At 42.6% G+C, this 13,287-nt stretch overlaps 1 protein-coding gene across 1 annotated transcript in view; it reads right to left on the bottom strand.

Annotated features, from left to right (window-relative positions):
- The window catches only part of KIAA2012 (KIAA2012 ortholog), a 102,746-nt gene that overhangs the window by 6,585 nt on the left and 82,874 nt on the right, over nucleotides 1-13,287 (bottom strand). Inside the window, exons 16-21 of the mRNA XM_057304074.1 lie at nucleotides 9,343-9,433; nucleotides 7,092-7,248; nucleotides 5,033-5,147; nucleotides 3,247-3,581; nucleotides 1,126-1,328; nucleotides 324-496 (exon numbers count right to left, since the gene is read on the bottom strand). Of these exons, the coding sequence (XP_057160057.1) occupies nucleotides 324-496; nucleotides 1,126-1,328; nucleotides 3,247-3,581; nucleotides 5,033-5,147; nucleotides 7,092-7,248; nucleotides 9,343-9,433 (1,074 nt within the window). The remainder of the gene's footprint in view (nucleotides 1-323; nucleotides 497-1,125; nucleotides 1,329-3,246; nucleotides 3,582-5,032; nucleotides 5,148-7,091; nucleotides 7,249-9,342; nucleotides 9,434-13,287) is intronic.

Genomic DNA, 13,287 nt, shown 5'->3' with positions numbered 1-13,287 from the left:
TGTCTCCACTGTAGGCAGCTCCGGAGCAACGCTAAAAGGGCAACGGGAGGGCAGGATCCCAGATCAGGAGGTGACTGAATTGGGAGTGGGGCCCAAGAGTCATTTCCACAAGTGAGTCTTATTTTGATCTTCTCTCTAAACTCACTGTAGTCACACATATTAATCATTTGGGGGAAAAAAAGAGCTTATACATTTAGAGTGCTTCACACACCAAGGCTTAGGATAGGAATAACTCTGGGGAGATTCAAATGAACACCCACAGTGGGATAAAAATACTTCTGCCCCAGATAGGAGATGCAGATTGCTCCAGAAGCCCTCCTCACCAGCCCTCTCGGCTTCCTCCTGCTGCTTTTTTCTCTGCAGTTCTCGAAGTTTCCTCCGGAACTCCTCCTGCTGCTGCCGGACTCTCTCCTGGGCCACTTGCAACCGAAGCTGCTGCTTCCTCTCCTCTTCCTCCTGCCGCTGCCGTTCCTCCTCGAGTCTCTGTTTCCTCAGGCTGAGAAAAACCCCACAGGATGGTCGGGGAAGTGGCAGCAAACACTGGGGCATCCTGTGAGACGAGCTAACAGGCAGTGCCCCCACTGGAGGCTTTGCAGCTACAGGCCACAGGGGGCATCCCACTCAGAGGGCGCTTGGGTGTCCAAGGGAAGGCTGAGCAAAGAGCAGACGCAAGAACACAACTGGCCTGGAGCTAGAAGCCTCAAGTTTCACCACACAGCTCTGTGCTCTGGGGCGGGGACATCAAGTTCCCAGAGCTTCAATTTCCATTCTTACAAGATGAATTTTAAAACTCTGTTCTCACAGGGTTGTGGTAAAGATTAAATGAATTGAGTCAAGGCCTATGAAAGAATCGAGAACAATGCGGACAGGCCTAGGGGCTCAACAAACGTTTGCTGGGCTGCATCACAAAGCCCTTCCAAGAAGATCCCATGAACCTCTATCTGGAGGAACCCTCACGGTCAGGACGCTACACCTTATCTTTGGACAGAGGACAGAGAAACACGAGATGTGCTGTTTTACTACCAGGCATGAGCCTCAGAACAAACTCTGTCCCTAGTGGAGGTCAACCCTGGCCTTTTCCTGCTGCCTCCCGACTTGGTCACAGCCTCGGGCTGCTCTACCCACCGTTTCTCCTCCTCGCGGCTTCGCTGCTCCAGTTCCAGCTCCTCCTTCATCTTCTCCGCCCTCTCCAGCTGCTCCTCCAGGAGCCGCCTCTGCTCCTCCTGCTCCCGTCTCTTCCTCTCCACCTCCACACGTCTCATCTCAGCCCTCTCTGCTCGCAGCCTGTCCCGGGAAGCTCCCTCTCGCTCCCTCTTGGCGTGGAGGGCCTAAGGAACCAGAATGTTGTTAGTGAAGGGCAGAGCCTGTCTCAGGGGTGAGCCCTCCTCCACGGCCCTGTGTCGCCTCTCATCAGAGTCGGGGTCATTGAGTGGCTTCCACACTGACGGCAGCCTCTGGCTCGGGCTCTGGGGTCTGACTGGCCTGGGTCCAAGTCTCTTACTTGCTTCAGGATTTGGAGGTTACAACTTAATTTCCCTGATATTGTCTTCCTCTTGGGGCCGTCACTGGGATTAATTGAAATAGTGAAAGAGCCAAAATAATGTCTGGTACATATACCGTATGTCTGGAGTTTTCAGCCCTAGCTGCACTTTACAATCCTGTAAGGAGCTTTTAAAAATTACTTGAGGCCAAGGCCCCACCCGGACCAATTACAGAAGAATAGCTAGGTGGGAGGCCTTGGTCATTTCAAAAAGCTTCTCAGGGGATCCTAGGGAAGCCAGGGCTGGGAAGTACAGGTTCTAGAAAAAGGCTATCTTACCAGGGGTGGTCTTAGATAGAAATGTGTTAGACTCACATTTCATCCCATGCAAACCCACTTTTTCAACGAAAGGTTCTCTCAGCTTCTGTGAAGGATGTTTTGGCTTTCTTTTTCTCCCTAACAGCCCCTCCACTGTCAGAAATATGCCCACGAGGGAAACTGAATGCAGTTCTTCCATTGGAGCTCTGTGTGTCCAACTTGGGGTGAAACTTCCTGGCTTTTTAGCCTTCGCGGAACAGCACGGTACTATGCGTTGACAACACATCTAAGAAATTCTGATTCTCTAGCAGGCTCAGGAAAGTTCTGCCCACAGGTTAAAATTTTCATCTGCGGTGTAGAGCAGAATTCCATACTCTAGGCAGCTGGGAAGATTGGGAACCAGAAAGGAAAAATCTTTCTGAAATCTTTTTTGGTAGACCATGAACAATAAAATAAAGAAAAACATAATAATTTAAAACTGACAAGAATCCTAATTTTAGAGTTAAAGGATCTGGATGTAAGTCTTGGCTCTACTGCTTGATGGTTATGTAACTTCTGGCAACTGGGACACGAAGCTCCAAGCCTCAGTTTCTAGGTCTGTGAAATGGGGATAATCACATCTGGCTGTACCAGTCACAAATGTGCCTGTAAAGACTAAGTGAGATTCAGCAGAGTTGTACCATATGTGCATGTAATTTGCGTGGGGTTAACCATAGCAGTTTAGCTGTGAGTATAATTGTAGTGTTTAAAGATATTCTTTTTTCTCCCCTACAACAAAACCTATAAATGCAGTTCAGGACCTTCATCCCAGTGGAAAAAAATTGTGATTTATTCCAACAGCAGAGGGAAAATTGGTTGTGTTGGTCTGAGAGATGTATCTGTATGGGTTTTTTTGTTTTTTTTTTTTTTTTTGATTCATTGCAGCAATTTTCAAGGGTAATTTTCCTTACGCTCATTCAATTTTTCTCTTAAATACTTGTCGTTAGAATCAAGGTTCTTGGGACAAAATTACTTTTACATGCCGCAGCATCTTGTACAGATAGATATGTGTGTATAAGCTGCCTGTGGCCCAGTTGTGGGCCACAGAAAAACAGATTTTAGGAAAGGAGGAATTTCCATAGCCTTTTCAAGGCAAACAAAACATGAGCTCCCAGCCAAGTCAAGGATAGGTACTTGGCTCTGATGGCGGAAATCCCCCTTTCCTTGACACTGTTAGTTTAGGAGCCTCACAGAATGCATCATTTCAGAGGGGCTTTGCCACTCTGTGTCTTTGATCAGCTCTGGCTTCTTACAGGGTCAGAGGGTATGAGAGCAGAACAAGTAAAACCATGATGTGGTAGCACTGTTTCAGTAACTGCAATAAGATTCAGGGCAGTTTTTCCCACCTCTGCAATTGCAGCAGTGAGAACAGAAATCTCTCTGGCCAAGGTGAGAATACTGGACCTTACTTTGGAAGGGTCCTCATAACTTCTTTCTTCTTTAGATTCCATGTTTCCAGTGACGGGTATAGTCTGGGCGGGTGATGACCTTCTATCTGTGGACACTTGGCTCTCCTGAGCACCATACTTGTGGGAAAGCCAAGAGTCCTCTACAAGAGATTCTGCAGGAGAGAAACCTCTATCTGAAGTGTCTTCTGTTTTCTTAGAGTTAATGACATCAGACCCACTGAGCTCTGCTATTTCCAGATCCCTTTCCTTCTGTGTCCTTTTCCTTTTGGCTCTCGGTTTTCTTTCTTTGGGAATTAGCTCTGATTTCTTTTCAATCTTTGATTCCTTTGACTTTCCTGGAGAAGAACAATGGGAGACAGAGTTGTAGCTAAGTAAACGTGATCTCTACATCCTTTTCAGTAGCTTTGAAACCTCAGTGGGCAAAGGAATCACCCGGGGTGTAGATTCCTGAGCTCCACTCCTAGAATCTGATTCTGTAGGAATCGGCATTTTAATGACCACTCCAAGTGTTTCGAGAAGGGTCGTCCACAGACCACCCTTTGAGAAACTGCCTTATCCTATTTGGATCAACTGTAATTCAATAGTTTTGCACTAAAAAAGTTCTGTTTCACCCTGACCTATGGTAGAAGCAAGACTCTCCAGAGGGGAAAACTACAGACACAGATGGAAAGTCAAGCCTCAAGAGTCTGGCTTGAGTTTGCGGCTTTGTAACCTGGCAAAGTTTGAGCCTTCCATACTTTAAGAACTCTTCCTCAATTCACCTCTAGGGACCACAAATATTTCCTTTCCCCAGTCCTGCCAGTGCAACCCAAGTCATGGGATACAACAATGTAAGGTCAGCAAGACTTTAAAAAGCAAATCTTAAAAATAGATTTGGCCCAGGAGACGATCCAATGTCATACTTTCTGACGGCCTTTGATTTGTCTGGAGGGTCTTCTAAATCATGTAGCCAGGAAAGAATGGGTGTTAAGTTTTAAGCTAAAGAAACCTTCAGAAGCATGGGATTCTAAATTCCTCGGAAGGTGCAGTACAGGGAACCAAGAAGAAAAACGGCAGCTGGGGTAGTCATTCAGAGCTTGTTTCATCCTTCCTCTTCCCAAATGCTTGCACTACCCAATTCTCAAATTATGGTACAGTTCCTAGTTCTTAGAGGCCATGGTAAGAATATGTGCTTGGAACCAAATGGCATGGTCAGACCCTGGGTCCACCATTCCCTGTTCAATCTGTTTGGTCTTATGCAAGCCACCCTATCTGTCTCAAGCCTCAACCACTATACAATATAATAATAATGCTTACTTTATGGAGATGTTTTGGGGATTTTATGATGTCATATATGCAGGACTCTTAATTCAGTGGGTATTCAGTAAATAGGTGCTGTTATTATTATTTCCCCTCTTGATCACAGGTGTCTAGGCAACCCTGGGTTCCTCTCTCCTCTATGTCCTAAGATACTGACATGAAGTAGGCTGCAACAGCGTCTTAGCCAGAGATAGTCAAAAAGATTCCAAACAGGGGTGCCTGGGTGGCTCAGCTGTTAAGCATCTGCGTTTAGCTCAGGGCTCCCTGCTCGGCGGGAAGCCTGCTTCTCCCTCTCACACTCCTCTTGCTTGTGTTCCCTCTCTCGCTGTCTCTCTCTGTCAAATAAATAAATAAAATCTTAAGAAAAAAAAAAAAGACTCCAAACAGGTTGTTTGTTCCATTGGATTCATGCTGATTCTCTGTGACACCTCCCAGTCCCCATTAGGTGTCTTTTCCTGGGTCGTTTGTCAGGAGCACACTCCCTTACCAACAGCGGCCTCTGCTTCCCTGTGGACCTTTTCTTCTCTCCTCCCCTTGGATGCCTTGGACTTATCTGTCTTGGTTCTTTTCTTTCTCTTGGCTTTGCCAATCAACTCTATCTCCTAAAGGTGAAAAATTAAGGAAAAGGACCATGATGTGTAGGAAACAAGAAAAAAAAAAACATCAAAGGAAGATTATGTTGAACAAAACAGAATGGCTTAGAATGGAATTTGTAGGGGTTTCACATGAAGCAGAAGAGGGAGTCTTAGAATGGAGCTGGTGCGGAGATCCTCAGGTTCAGCCTTTCCTTTAAAACTGCTAGGTCTAATGCCGTAGGAGGAAAGAGGAACAGAATACACTTGATGAGTGTCCCCTTTTCTGATGCTAAATCATGATCAACAGAGTTGGATCAAAGTGAAGCGATTTTCAACCTTGATAGATCGCTATTGCTACAATTAATGTTTAGTTTAAATCAAAGCCAGCTTTATTCACTGTTGCATCATTTGCTAACTTTCCAGAAGTTTCTCAAGCAGATGACCACAACCATGTCAGTCTTCACCTTTCCCCATGGGCTGGGACAACAATGGAGACTCCTCTGAAGGGAGGATGGCAGAGTGGGGCCATGGCTCCCACTCAGTACCTGCAATATTTTGACATAATAAGAAATATATATATGGTCTTCATCCCTGGTCTCTGGCACAGAACTCCTAAAACCATTGTAATATCTGGAGCATTAATGTGAAAAAAGTGGCTTTTGGTTTTCATTAACACAACCCCTTTCAACCGCACCAGAGATTGTGTTAATGAGGTGATTTTAGAAAGCACCTAAGGAGGGGTGCTGGTTACCAGGGGAGCCAACCATGTGATCAGAGGGTTGGAACTTTCAGCCCAACACCCCCAACCTCAGAGGAGGGAGAAAAGGCTAGAAGTTGAGTTAATAATCATTTGCCAGTGCTTTAATCAATGCTTTTATCCATCAATGCCTATGTAATGAAGCCTCCATAAAAACCTGAACCAAAAGAGTCTGGACTGCTTCTGGATTGGTGAACACAACAACATGCTGGGAGGGTGGCATACCCTCAACTCCATGCAGACAGAAGCGCCCGCATTTGGGACCTTTCTGGACCTTGCCCTACGTATCTCTTCATCTGACTGTACACTTGTACCCTTTAACATATCTTTTGTAAGGGGTGCCTGGCTCGCTCAGTTGGTGGAATGTGCAACTCTTGATCTTGGGGTTGTAAGTTCGAAGCCCACGTTGGGTGTAGAGATTACTTAACAATAAAATCTTTGAGGCGCCTGGGTGGCTCAGTCAGTTAAGCATCTGTCTTTGGCTTGGGTCATTGTCTCGGGGGTCCTGGGATTGAGTCCCGCACTGCATTGGGCTCCCTGCTCAGCGGGCAGTCTGCTTCTCCCTCTCCCTCTGCCTCTTACCCCTGCTATGGTCTCTCTCACTCTTTCTCTCTCAAATAAATAAATAAAATCTTAAAAAAACACGAAAACCAAAAAACAATAAAATCTTTAAAAACATCCTTTGTAATAAATCAGTTATAGTGAGGAAATAACTTTCTGAGATTTGTGAGCCATTCTAGCAAATTATCAAAGCTGAGGAAGGGGTTGTGGGAATGCTCTATTTATAGGGGACAACCTGGGACTTGTGACTGGTGTCTTGTGGGACTGAGCCCTGAACCTGTGGGGTCTGTGCTAACTCCAGGCTGTGTCAGAATTGAACTACAGGACACCCAGTTGGTGTCCTTTGAGCTGGAGATTGATTGATGTGGGAAAAGACTCCACACATCTGGCATCAGAAGTGGTGTGTAGGAAAACTGAAGTTTCCTTTTAGTACCTTTGTAGGAATTAGAAATGGGCAGTCCATCCTTCAGAGGGATGCCCCGCACTGAGGGTGGGGGTGGGCAGGGCATGGTGAGTGAACCACAGACTGGATTTCAGCTCTCACTTGCCCCTTTGCAGTCCCCTTGTATATAGAGCAGACAACCTACACAACTGCACATGGCAGCCTGACGGGAGCAAGCTTTTGGACCAAGCTCCCAGATGGTTACACTTACACTGATGTTGGCTAGAGCCTGCTGGGTGAACAGTCTTGGTTCAGTCCTCCCTTCTGTCGCTCTTGGAAGAAGAGATACATCTATAGGACCCAATCTCTCTGGGGACTCGTGTCTTGGGAGTCTCCTGTGCAGAAGGCGTACATCATAATCTCTGCCCCTTTTTAGAAAGAGCAAAACAACAGGATCAAATTAAATAAAAAACTCTGGTGGACAAGGAAGAGGAAAAGTGAACAAACATTGAGCCCCCAATTCTGCGGTGCTATGATGGGCATTTTACACACTTGGTCAACCCTCTTTTTCTCAACACACTCCTGAATAAGGGAGAATAGAAAGTTGAGTCTTCCCTTTTGGGGCTCTTTCCAGCTAAATCCTCAATTTAGAGAGCAGAAGGAATCGTTTGCCTCTCTGGGGTTGCATATTTATGCCTTCAGTTGAATGACATAAGGTTATCTAACTGAAATTCTTCTATCAAAGGCTTAGCTGAAAAATAAATGACCTTTAAGAAAGACTGTTTTAGGAACATGAACTATCTATCCATTCTTTTATGCCCTTTGAATTCTATTCTTGATCAAATCTAGTCACCAAAAGGTCATGTGCTGTGTTTGTGTGACCCCTTGTAGAATTGCTGTCACTGGCTATCTGCCTTGAGGATAACGGACTTATGTTCTCTGGGTAAAAGGGTCCCTAAGAAACAGCCATGAGGGTGTCAGTAACAGCAGCAGCTACTGTGTGCCAGGCCTGGTTCTGGGCATTTTATTTTTTAGTTAAATCGGTATTATATTCACTGTGCTGTGCTAGTACAGGGCCTTACTATAGAAACTTGAGAAATATTTGTTGAATGAGGTAAATGGAATTTCCTGTAAATATGAGTCTTTAAATCATTCAATGTCACTCTATAAAAACCCACAGAAGACTTACCCTTTAGAATTTAATGCTAGGAAAACATTTATTTCCCCCGAGGAACAGGTACACTGCAAATGAGAACCACAAGCCTGATTGTGTTGCTCCTTTTTTTTTGTTTGTTTGTTTTTTTGCGTTCACACTCAGGAATCTCTATTCAAATCTGAAAGTCTGACTTTAGTCACAAAGACTATAATGACTTTTGTGGAATGTTGCTGTTCCTTTTTCTTTTCCTCTGGCTTAACATTTTTTTTTTCTTTTTGGTTTCTCACCTTTTTCTTGGTGATGGGGTTGTTGTAAGTCATTTAATCCACTGTGGACAAAGCTGAAGTGTAACAGTCAAAAAGTGGAACTTTTCAGATAGCTGCCTCTGTACCAGACAGTGCCTCTCTCCCTTCGTTCCTAGGGAGCACAAAACCTCTTAGACCCAGGAGGGAATCCTTAGACCATGAGGCAGGTGAGAGCAGGTTCTCAAGTCACTGATGCTCACGGGAGGTCACAAGAGGCTATAGTTCCAGCTGCCACCGCCACATGGGCTTGTCAAGTGACTGGGGCTACTGGCCGAGCCTTGGTCAATGAGCCTGTAGCAAGCACATAGTGAGCAGATGGGAAGCACTTACTACATGTTAGCAATTTGTGTTAGTATTGTTATTATTTATTTTACCCAGAGCTGAGTGAATGCTGAGAGGAGAGCCCAAGGTTGAATCGACAGACTTTACCTTTGTAGGCATGTCTGTAGATCTCAGCTATATAGACAAATGGGGAAAGCTGTTTCCACACTGTTAAACATCATTCTTCACCTACCCAGCCAAAGAATATGGCTGAAGTTGGAAACATATCACAATATAATCCTCCCCAAGAATCTGTGTCTTAGACATAATTCCAGCTGTTAGAGTATGCAGTTAGCCTGAGAATCTTCATGCTTAGAAAAGACAGAAATTAAATGAATTAGGGGTGCCTGGGTGGCACAGCGGTTAAGCGTCTGCCTTCGGCTCAGGGCGTGATCCCGGCGTTGTGGGATCGAGCCCCACATCAGGCTCTTCCGCTATGAGCCTGCTTCTTCCTCTCCCACTCCCCCTGCTTGTGTTCCCTCTCTCACTGGCTGTCTCTATCTCTGTCAAATAAATAAATAAAATCTTTAAAAAAAAAAAGAAATTAAATGAACTAAAAACAAAGAAAATGGGGGGCACTTGGCTAGCTCAGTCAGTAGAGAATTTAATTCTTGATCCCGGGATCGTGAGTTCAAGGCCCAGGCTGGGTGTGGAGATGACTTTAAACAAACAAACAAACAAACAAACAAAGATGAAATAAAAGTGGAGCAGCCCATGTCATTACAACTTCAAACACTTACATCTTTTGGACACTATCTGACTCAGGGGTTTGGATGTGGTCAGCCAGGGAAGCGCTAAGAGGGTCAACGGTCATACTCCTCAGCTCCTGGTCTGTAAAGACAAAGAGCATCCTTAACAGCAAAGGGCAATAGATAACAGACAACAATCCCAGACATGGGGAGACACGTACTTGGTTAGTAGTCAAAGACACGCAAATTAGCACAATGAAGTTTGTTATACCTAGAAAATTTGCAAATGCTGCACAAACCAGTGCCAGCACATAGCAAGTGACATTAAAATTAGTAGACTCTTTGGGAAAGTGATAGGACGGTATGTACCAAGAACCAGAAAAATGTTCTAGTCTTTGTTCAGGAATCTGACTCCTCGGTATTTATCATGAGGCAATAATTCAAAAGAACAAAGTTCTTTTTTTTATACAGAGTTGTTATAACTTTGTTATTAATAATGAAAAATTAGAAACAGCTCAACAATGGGAGATTGGGGAAACAATTCATGATGCATTAATTTGACATTTAAAATTATGGTTAAAAAGATAATAAGCAATATGGAAAATATGATATAAAGAAGTAAAAATGTAAACTACAGAGCAGTGTGTTAGAACTCTATAAAATACAAGTGTAAATAAATAAGGGCTTTAAGAGAAAACAGAATAAGAAAATAATGTTAGATTAGGAGGTGTATGTGTGTTTAGATTTCTTCTTAAAACCCCAGTGTGGTTATAACATTGAAAATGAAATTGATTAGAAAAAACCCAAACAGGGATGCATGGGTGGCTCAGTGGGGAGTCTGTGTGTGTGTCTCTCTCTCTCTCTCTGCCCCTCCCCATACTTGTGCACTCTCACTCTCTGTCTCAAATAAACAAACAAACAAACAAAAAACAATCCAAGAAAAAGTAGAAGGGAAGTTGACTGCATCAAAATCTTTACAGGAAAAATAAATAGTATTTTTTAACACTTTAAAAAACTGACCTAATGGTAAAATTTAAATAAGTATAATTTATCATATGCCAATTATCCCTCAATAAAGAAAAAATATTAATACAAATAAAGTACCTAAAACAGTGTTGGCACTTGGTAAAAATAAACAAGAACCAAAAAAATCTCACCCATGATCACTCTACTCACATACAATTAATGCAAATATTTTGGTGTATGTACTTTCATGCATATATAATATATACTCGTTTTAATAGAATTAAAAATAATGTATATACAATTTTAATTTACTTTTGTTATTAGAGTTTCCCTTATAATTAAATATTCCTAAAAATGATTTTAATAACAGTATAGCATTTCATTGTACAAATGTACCATAACTGACTTTACCAAACACGTAACTTTTAAAATTCAGGTTGTTTCAAATTTTTTATAATTATTAAGAACTTTGCATAACATATCCTTGAAAGGAATGTTTTTGATTATTAAAAGACATACTCTTTGTTCATATCTGTGATTATTAAAGGATATACAATCTTTAAGTCACAGTGTTTACTGCCAAATTGTTCCCCAGAAAATTTGTACCAATTTATACTGAGAAAATGGCCATTTACTTCCTTCATTGATCACATGCTTATTAGGTTATTTACTACATGCTGGGAATTGTGTTAGGTGCTGGGAATACAGTGGGGAGTAGGACGGAAACACCTAGTCTCAGGGAGCTTAAATCTTATTGGGGAAGTTGGATATTAACACAAAATAAAACAAAAACCAAAAAACAAAAAACTTTTTAAAAGGAAGACTGTAATATTCAGTCCCTCTTTCTCTTTGAGCAGTAGGTTCTTCTGTGAATTAATTTATCTGTCCTCAATTTTGTTTACTTGTAGGTATTATAACTTTAAAGAAAGATTGGAAAGGAAAAATTCACGTGTCATCCTACCAACACCATCCCCTTAATACTACGGTTAGTCCGTTTTTCAGCATTCGAAGTTGTCTGTGACGCCTCCACTCCTTCCGAGCCCAGAGCGTCTTTGTCACTTGGTTTTTTTCTGCCATTCCCAAACTTTAAGGGTGACACATCACTTTTGTCTCACACATCAACCTCCCGATCTAGCAGTGGGGACGAAATTGTTTATGTATGGGATTGTTGGGGAAACTGGGAAGGGTGATTGTGGTGGTACCTTGGAATTTATTTTGTCTAGGATTATATATAATATTAACAGGGAGCTGGAGCTAATTTGAGTATCTTCACGATAAGGGGAACACTGGGGTGGTGGGGGATTTCATTCCCTAGCAAGCCTGGTTCAGTAAACGCTGTCTCACTGAAGACATTCACAGCTCCTCAAAGCGCTTTTGAACTTTGGGACAGGGCACGACAGGACCAGCAGAGGGCGCATTTGTATTGCCCAAAACCCGAGGTTCCACGTTGGTGTAATTTCACCACATTGATTACAGCTGAAGCCCTGTCAGGTCTGGTAGGTGGACCCTAGAAAAGAGTTTTTCCCCCCTACTCTAGAATAATAACCTGATATTTAGGAAGTACTGGAATAAACTAAGGCAGTACTTTGTTTTTTGTTTTTTGTTTTTTTTTTTTATTAATAATGATTTTTTATTATATTATGTTAGTCACCATACAGTACATCCCCGGTTTTCGATGTAAGGCTCGATGATTCATTAGTTGTGTATAACACCCAGTGCACCATGCAATATGTGCCCTCCTTACTACCCATCACCGGTCTATCCCATTCCCCCACCCCCCTCCCCTCTGTAGCCCTCAGTTTGTTTCTCATAGTCCATAGTCTCTCATGTTTCATTCCCCCTTCTGATTACCCCCCCTTTCTTTATCCCTTTCTTCCCCTACTGATCATTCTAGTTCTTATGTTCCATAGATGAGAGAAATCATATGATAGTTGTCTTTCTCTGCTTGACTTATTTCACTAAGCATTATCTCCTCCAGTGCCGTCCATGTTGTAGCAAATGTTGAGAACTCATTCTTTCTGATTGCTGAGTAATATTCCATTGTATATATGGACCACAACTTCTTAATCCAGTCATCTGTTGCAGGGCATCTCGGCTCCTTCCACGATTTAGCTATTGTGGACATTGCTGCTATGAACATTGGGGTGCATATGGCCCTTCTCTTCACTACGTCTGTATCTTTGGGGTAAACACCCAGTAGTGCAATGGCTGGATCATAGGGTAGCTCAATTTTTAACTTTTTAAGGGACCTCCACACAGTTTTCCAGAGTGGCTGTACCAACTTGCATTCCCACCAACAATGTAGGAGGGATCCCCTTTCTCCACATCCTCTCCAACAATTGTTGTTTCTTGCCTTGTCTATTTTTGCCATTCTAACTGGCGTAAGGTGGTATCTCAGTGTGGTTTTGATTTGAATTTCCTTGATGGCTAATGATTTTGAACATTTTTTCATGTGTCTGTTAGCCATTTGTATGTCTTCATTGGAAAAGTGTCTGTTCATATCTTCTGCCCATTTTTTTATTTGTTTATTTGTTTCTCGTGTATTGAGTTTGAGAAGTTCTTTGTAGATCTTGGATACCAGTCCTTTATCTGTAGTGTCATTTGCAAATATCTTCTCCCATTCCGTGGGCTGCCTCTTAGTTTTTCTGACTGTTTCCTTGGATGTGCAGAAACTTTTAATCTTGATGAAGTCCCATAAATTCATTTTATCTTTTGTTTTTCTTGCCTTTGGGGATGTGTCATGAAAAAGGTTGCTTTGGCCGATGTCGTAGAGGTTGCTGCCTATGTTCTCCTCTAGAATTTTGATGGATTTAAGGCAGTACTTTGATAGCATACAACTTCGAACTGCTTTAAAAAAAAATCTGTAAAATATTTCAAGAATGCAGAGTATAGAAAATAATACTGTATAATGAGCGCCCGTGTATATACCGCCCAGCTTTGTGAAATCTTAACATCGTGCCATATCTGATTCACATGTTTTTCTAAAGAAATAAAACATTTCAGATACAGGCCAAGACTTCATTGTATCAC

The sequence above is a fragment of the Ursus arctos genome, unplaced genomic scaffold (assembly GCF_023065955.2).
Source record: "Ursus arctos isolate Adak ecotype North America unplaced genomic scaffold, UrsArc2.0 scaffold_1, whole genome shotgun sequence".
In the NCBI taxonomy this organism is placed as follows: domain Eukaryota; kingdom Metazoa; phylum Chordata; class Mammalia; order Carnivora; family Ursidae; genus Ursus; species Ursus arctos.
Note: the sequence above shows the minus strand (reverse complement) of the source record. Positions and strands in the feature narration are given on the sequence as shown.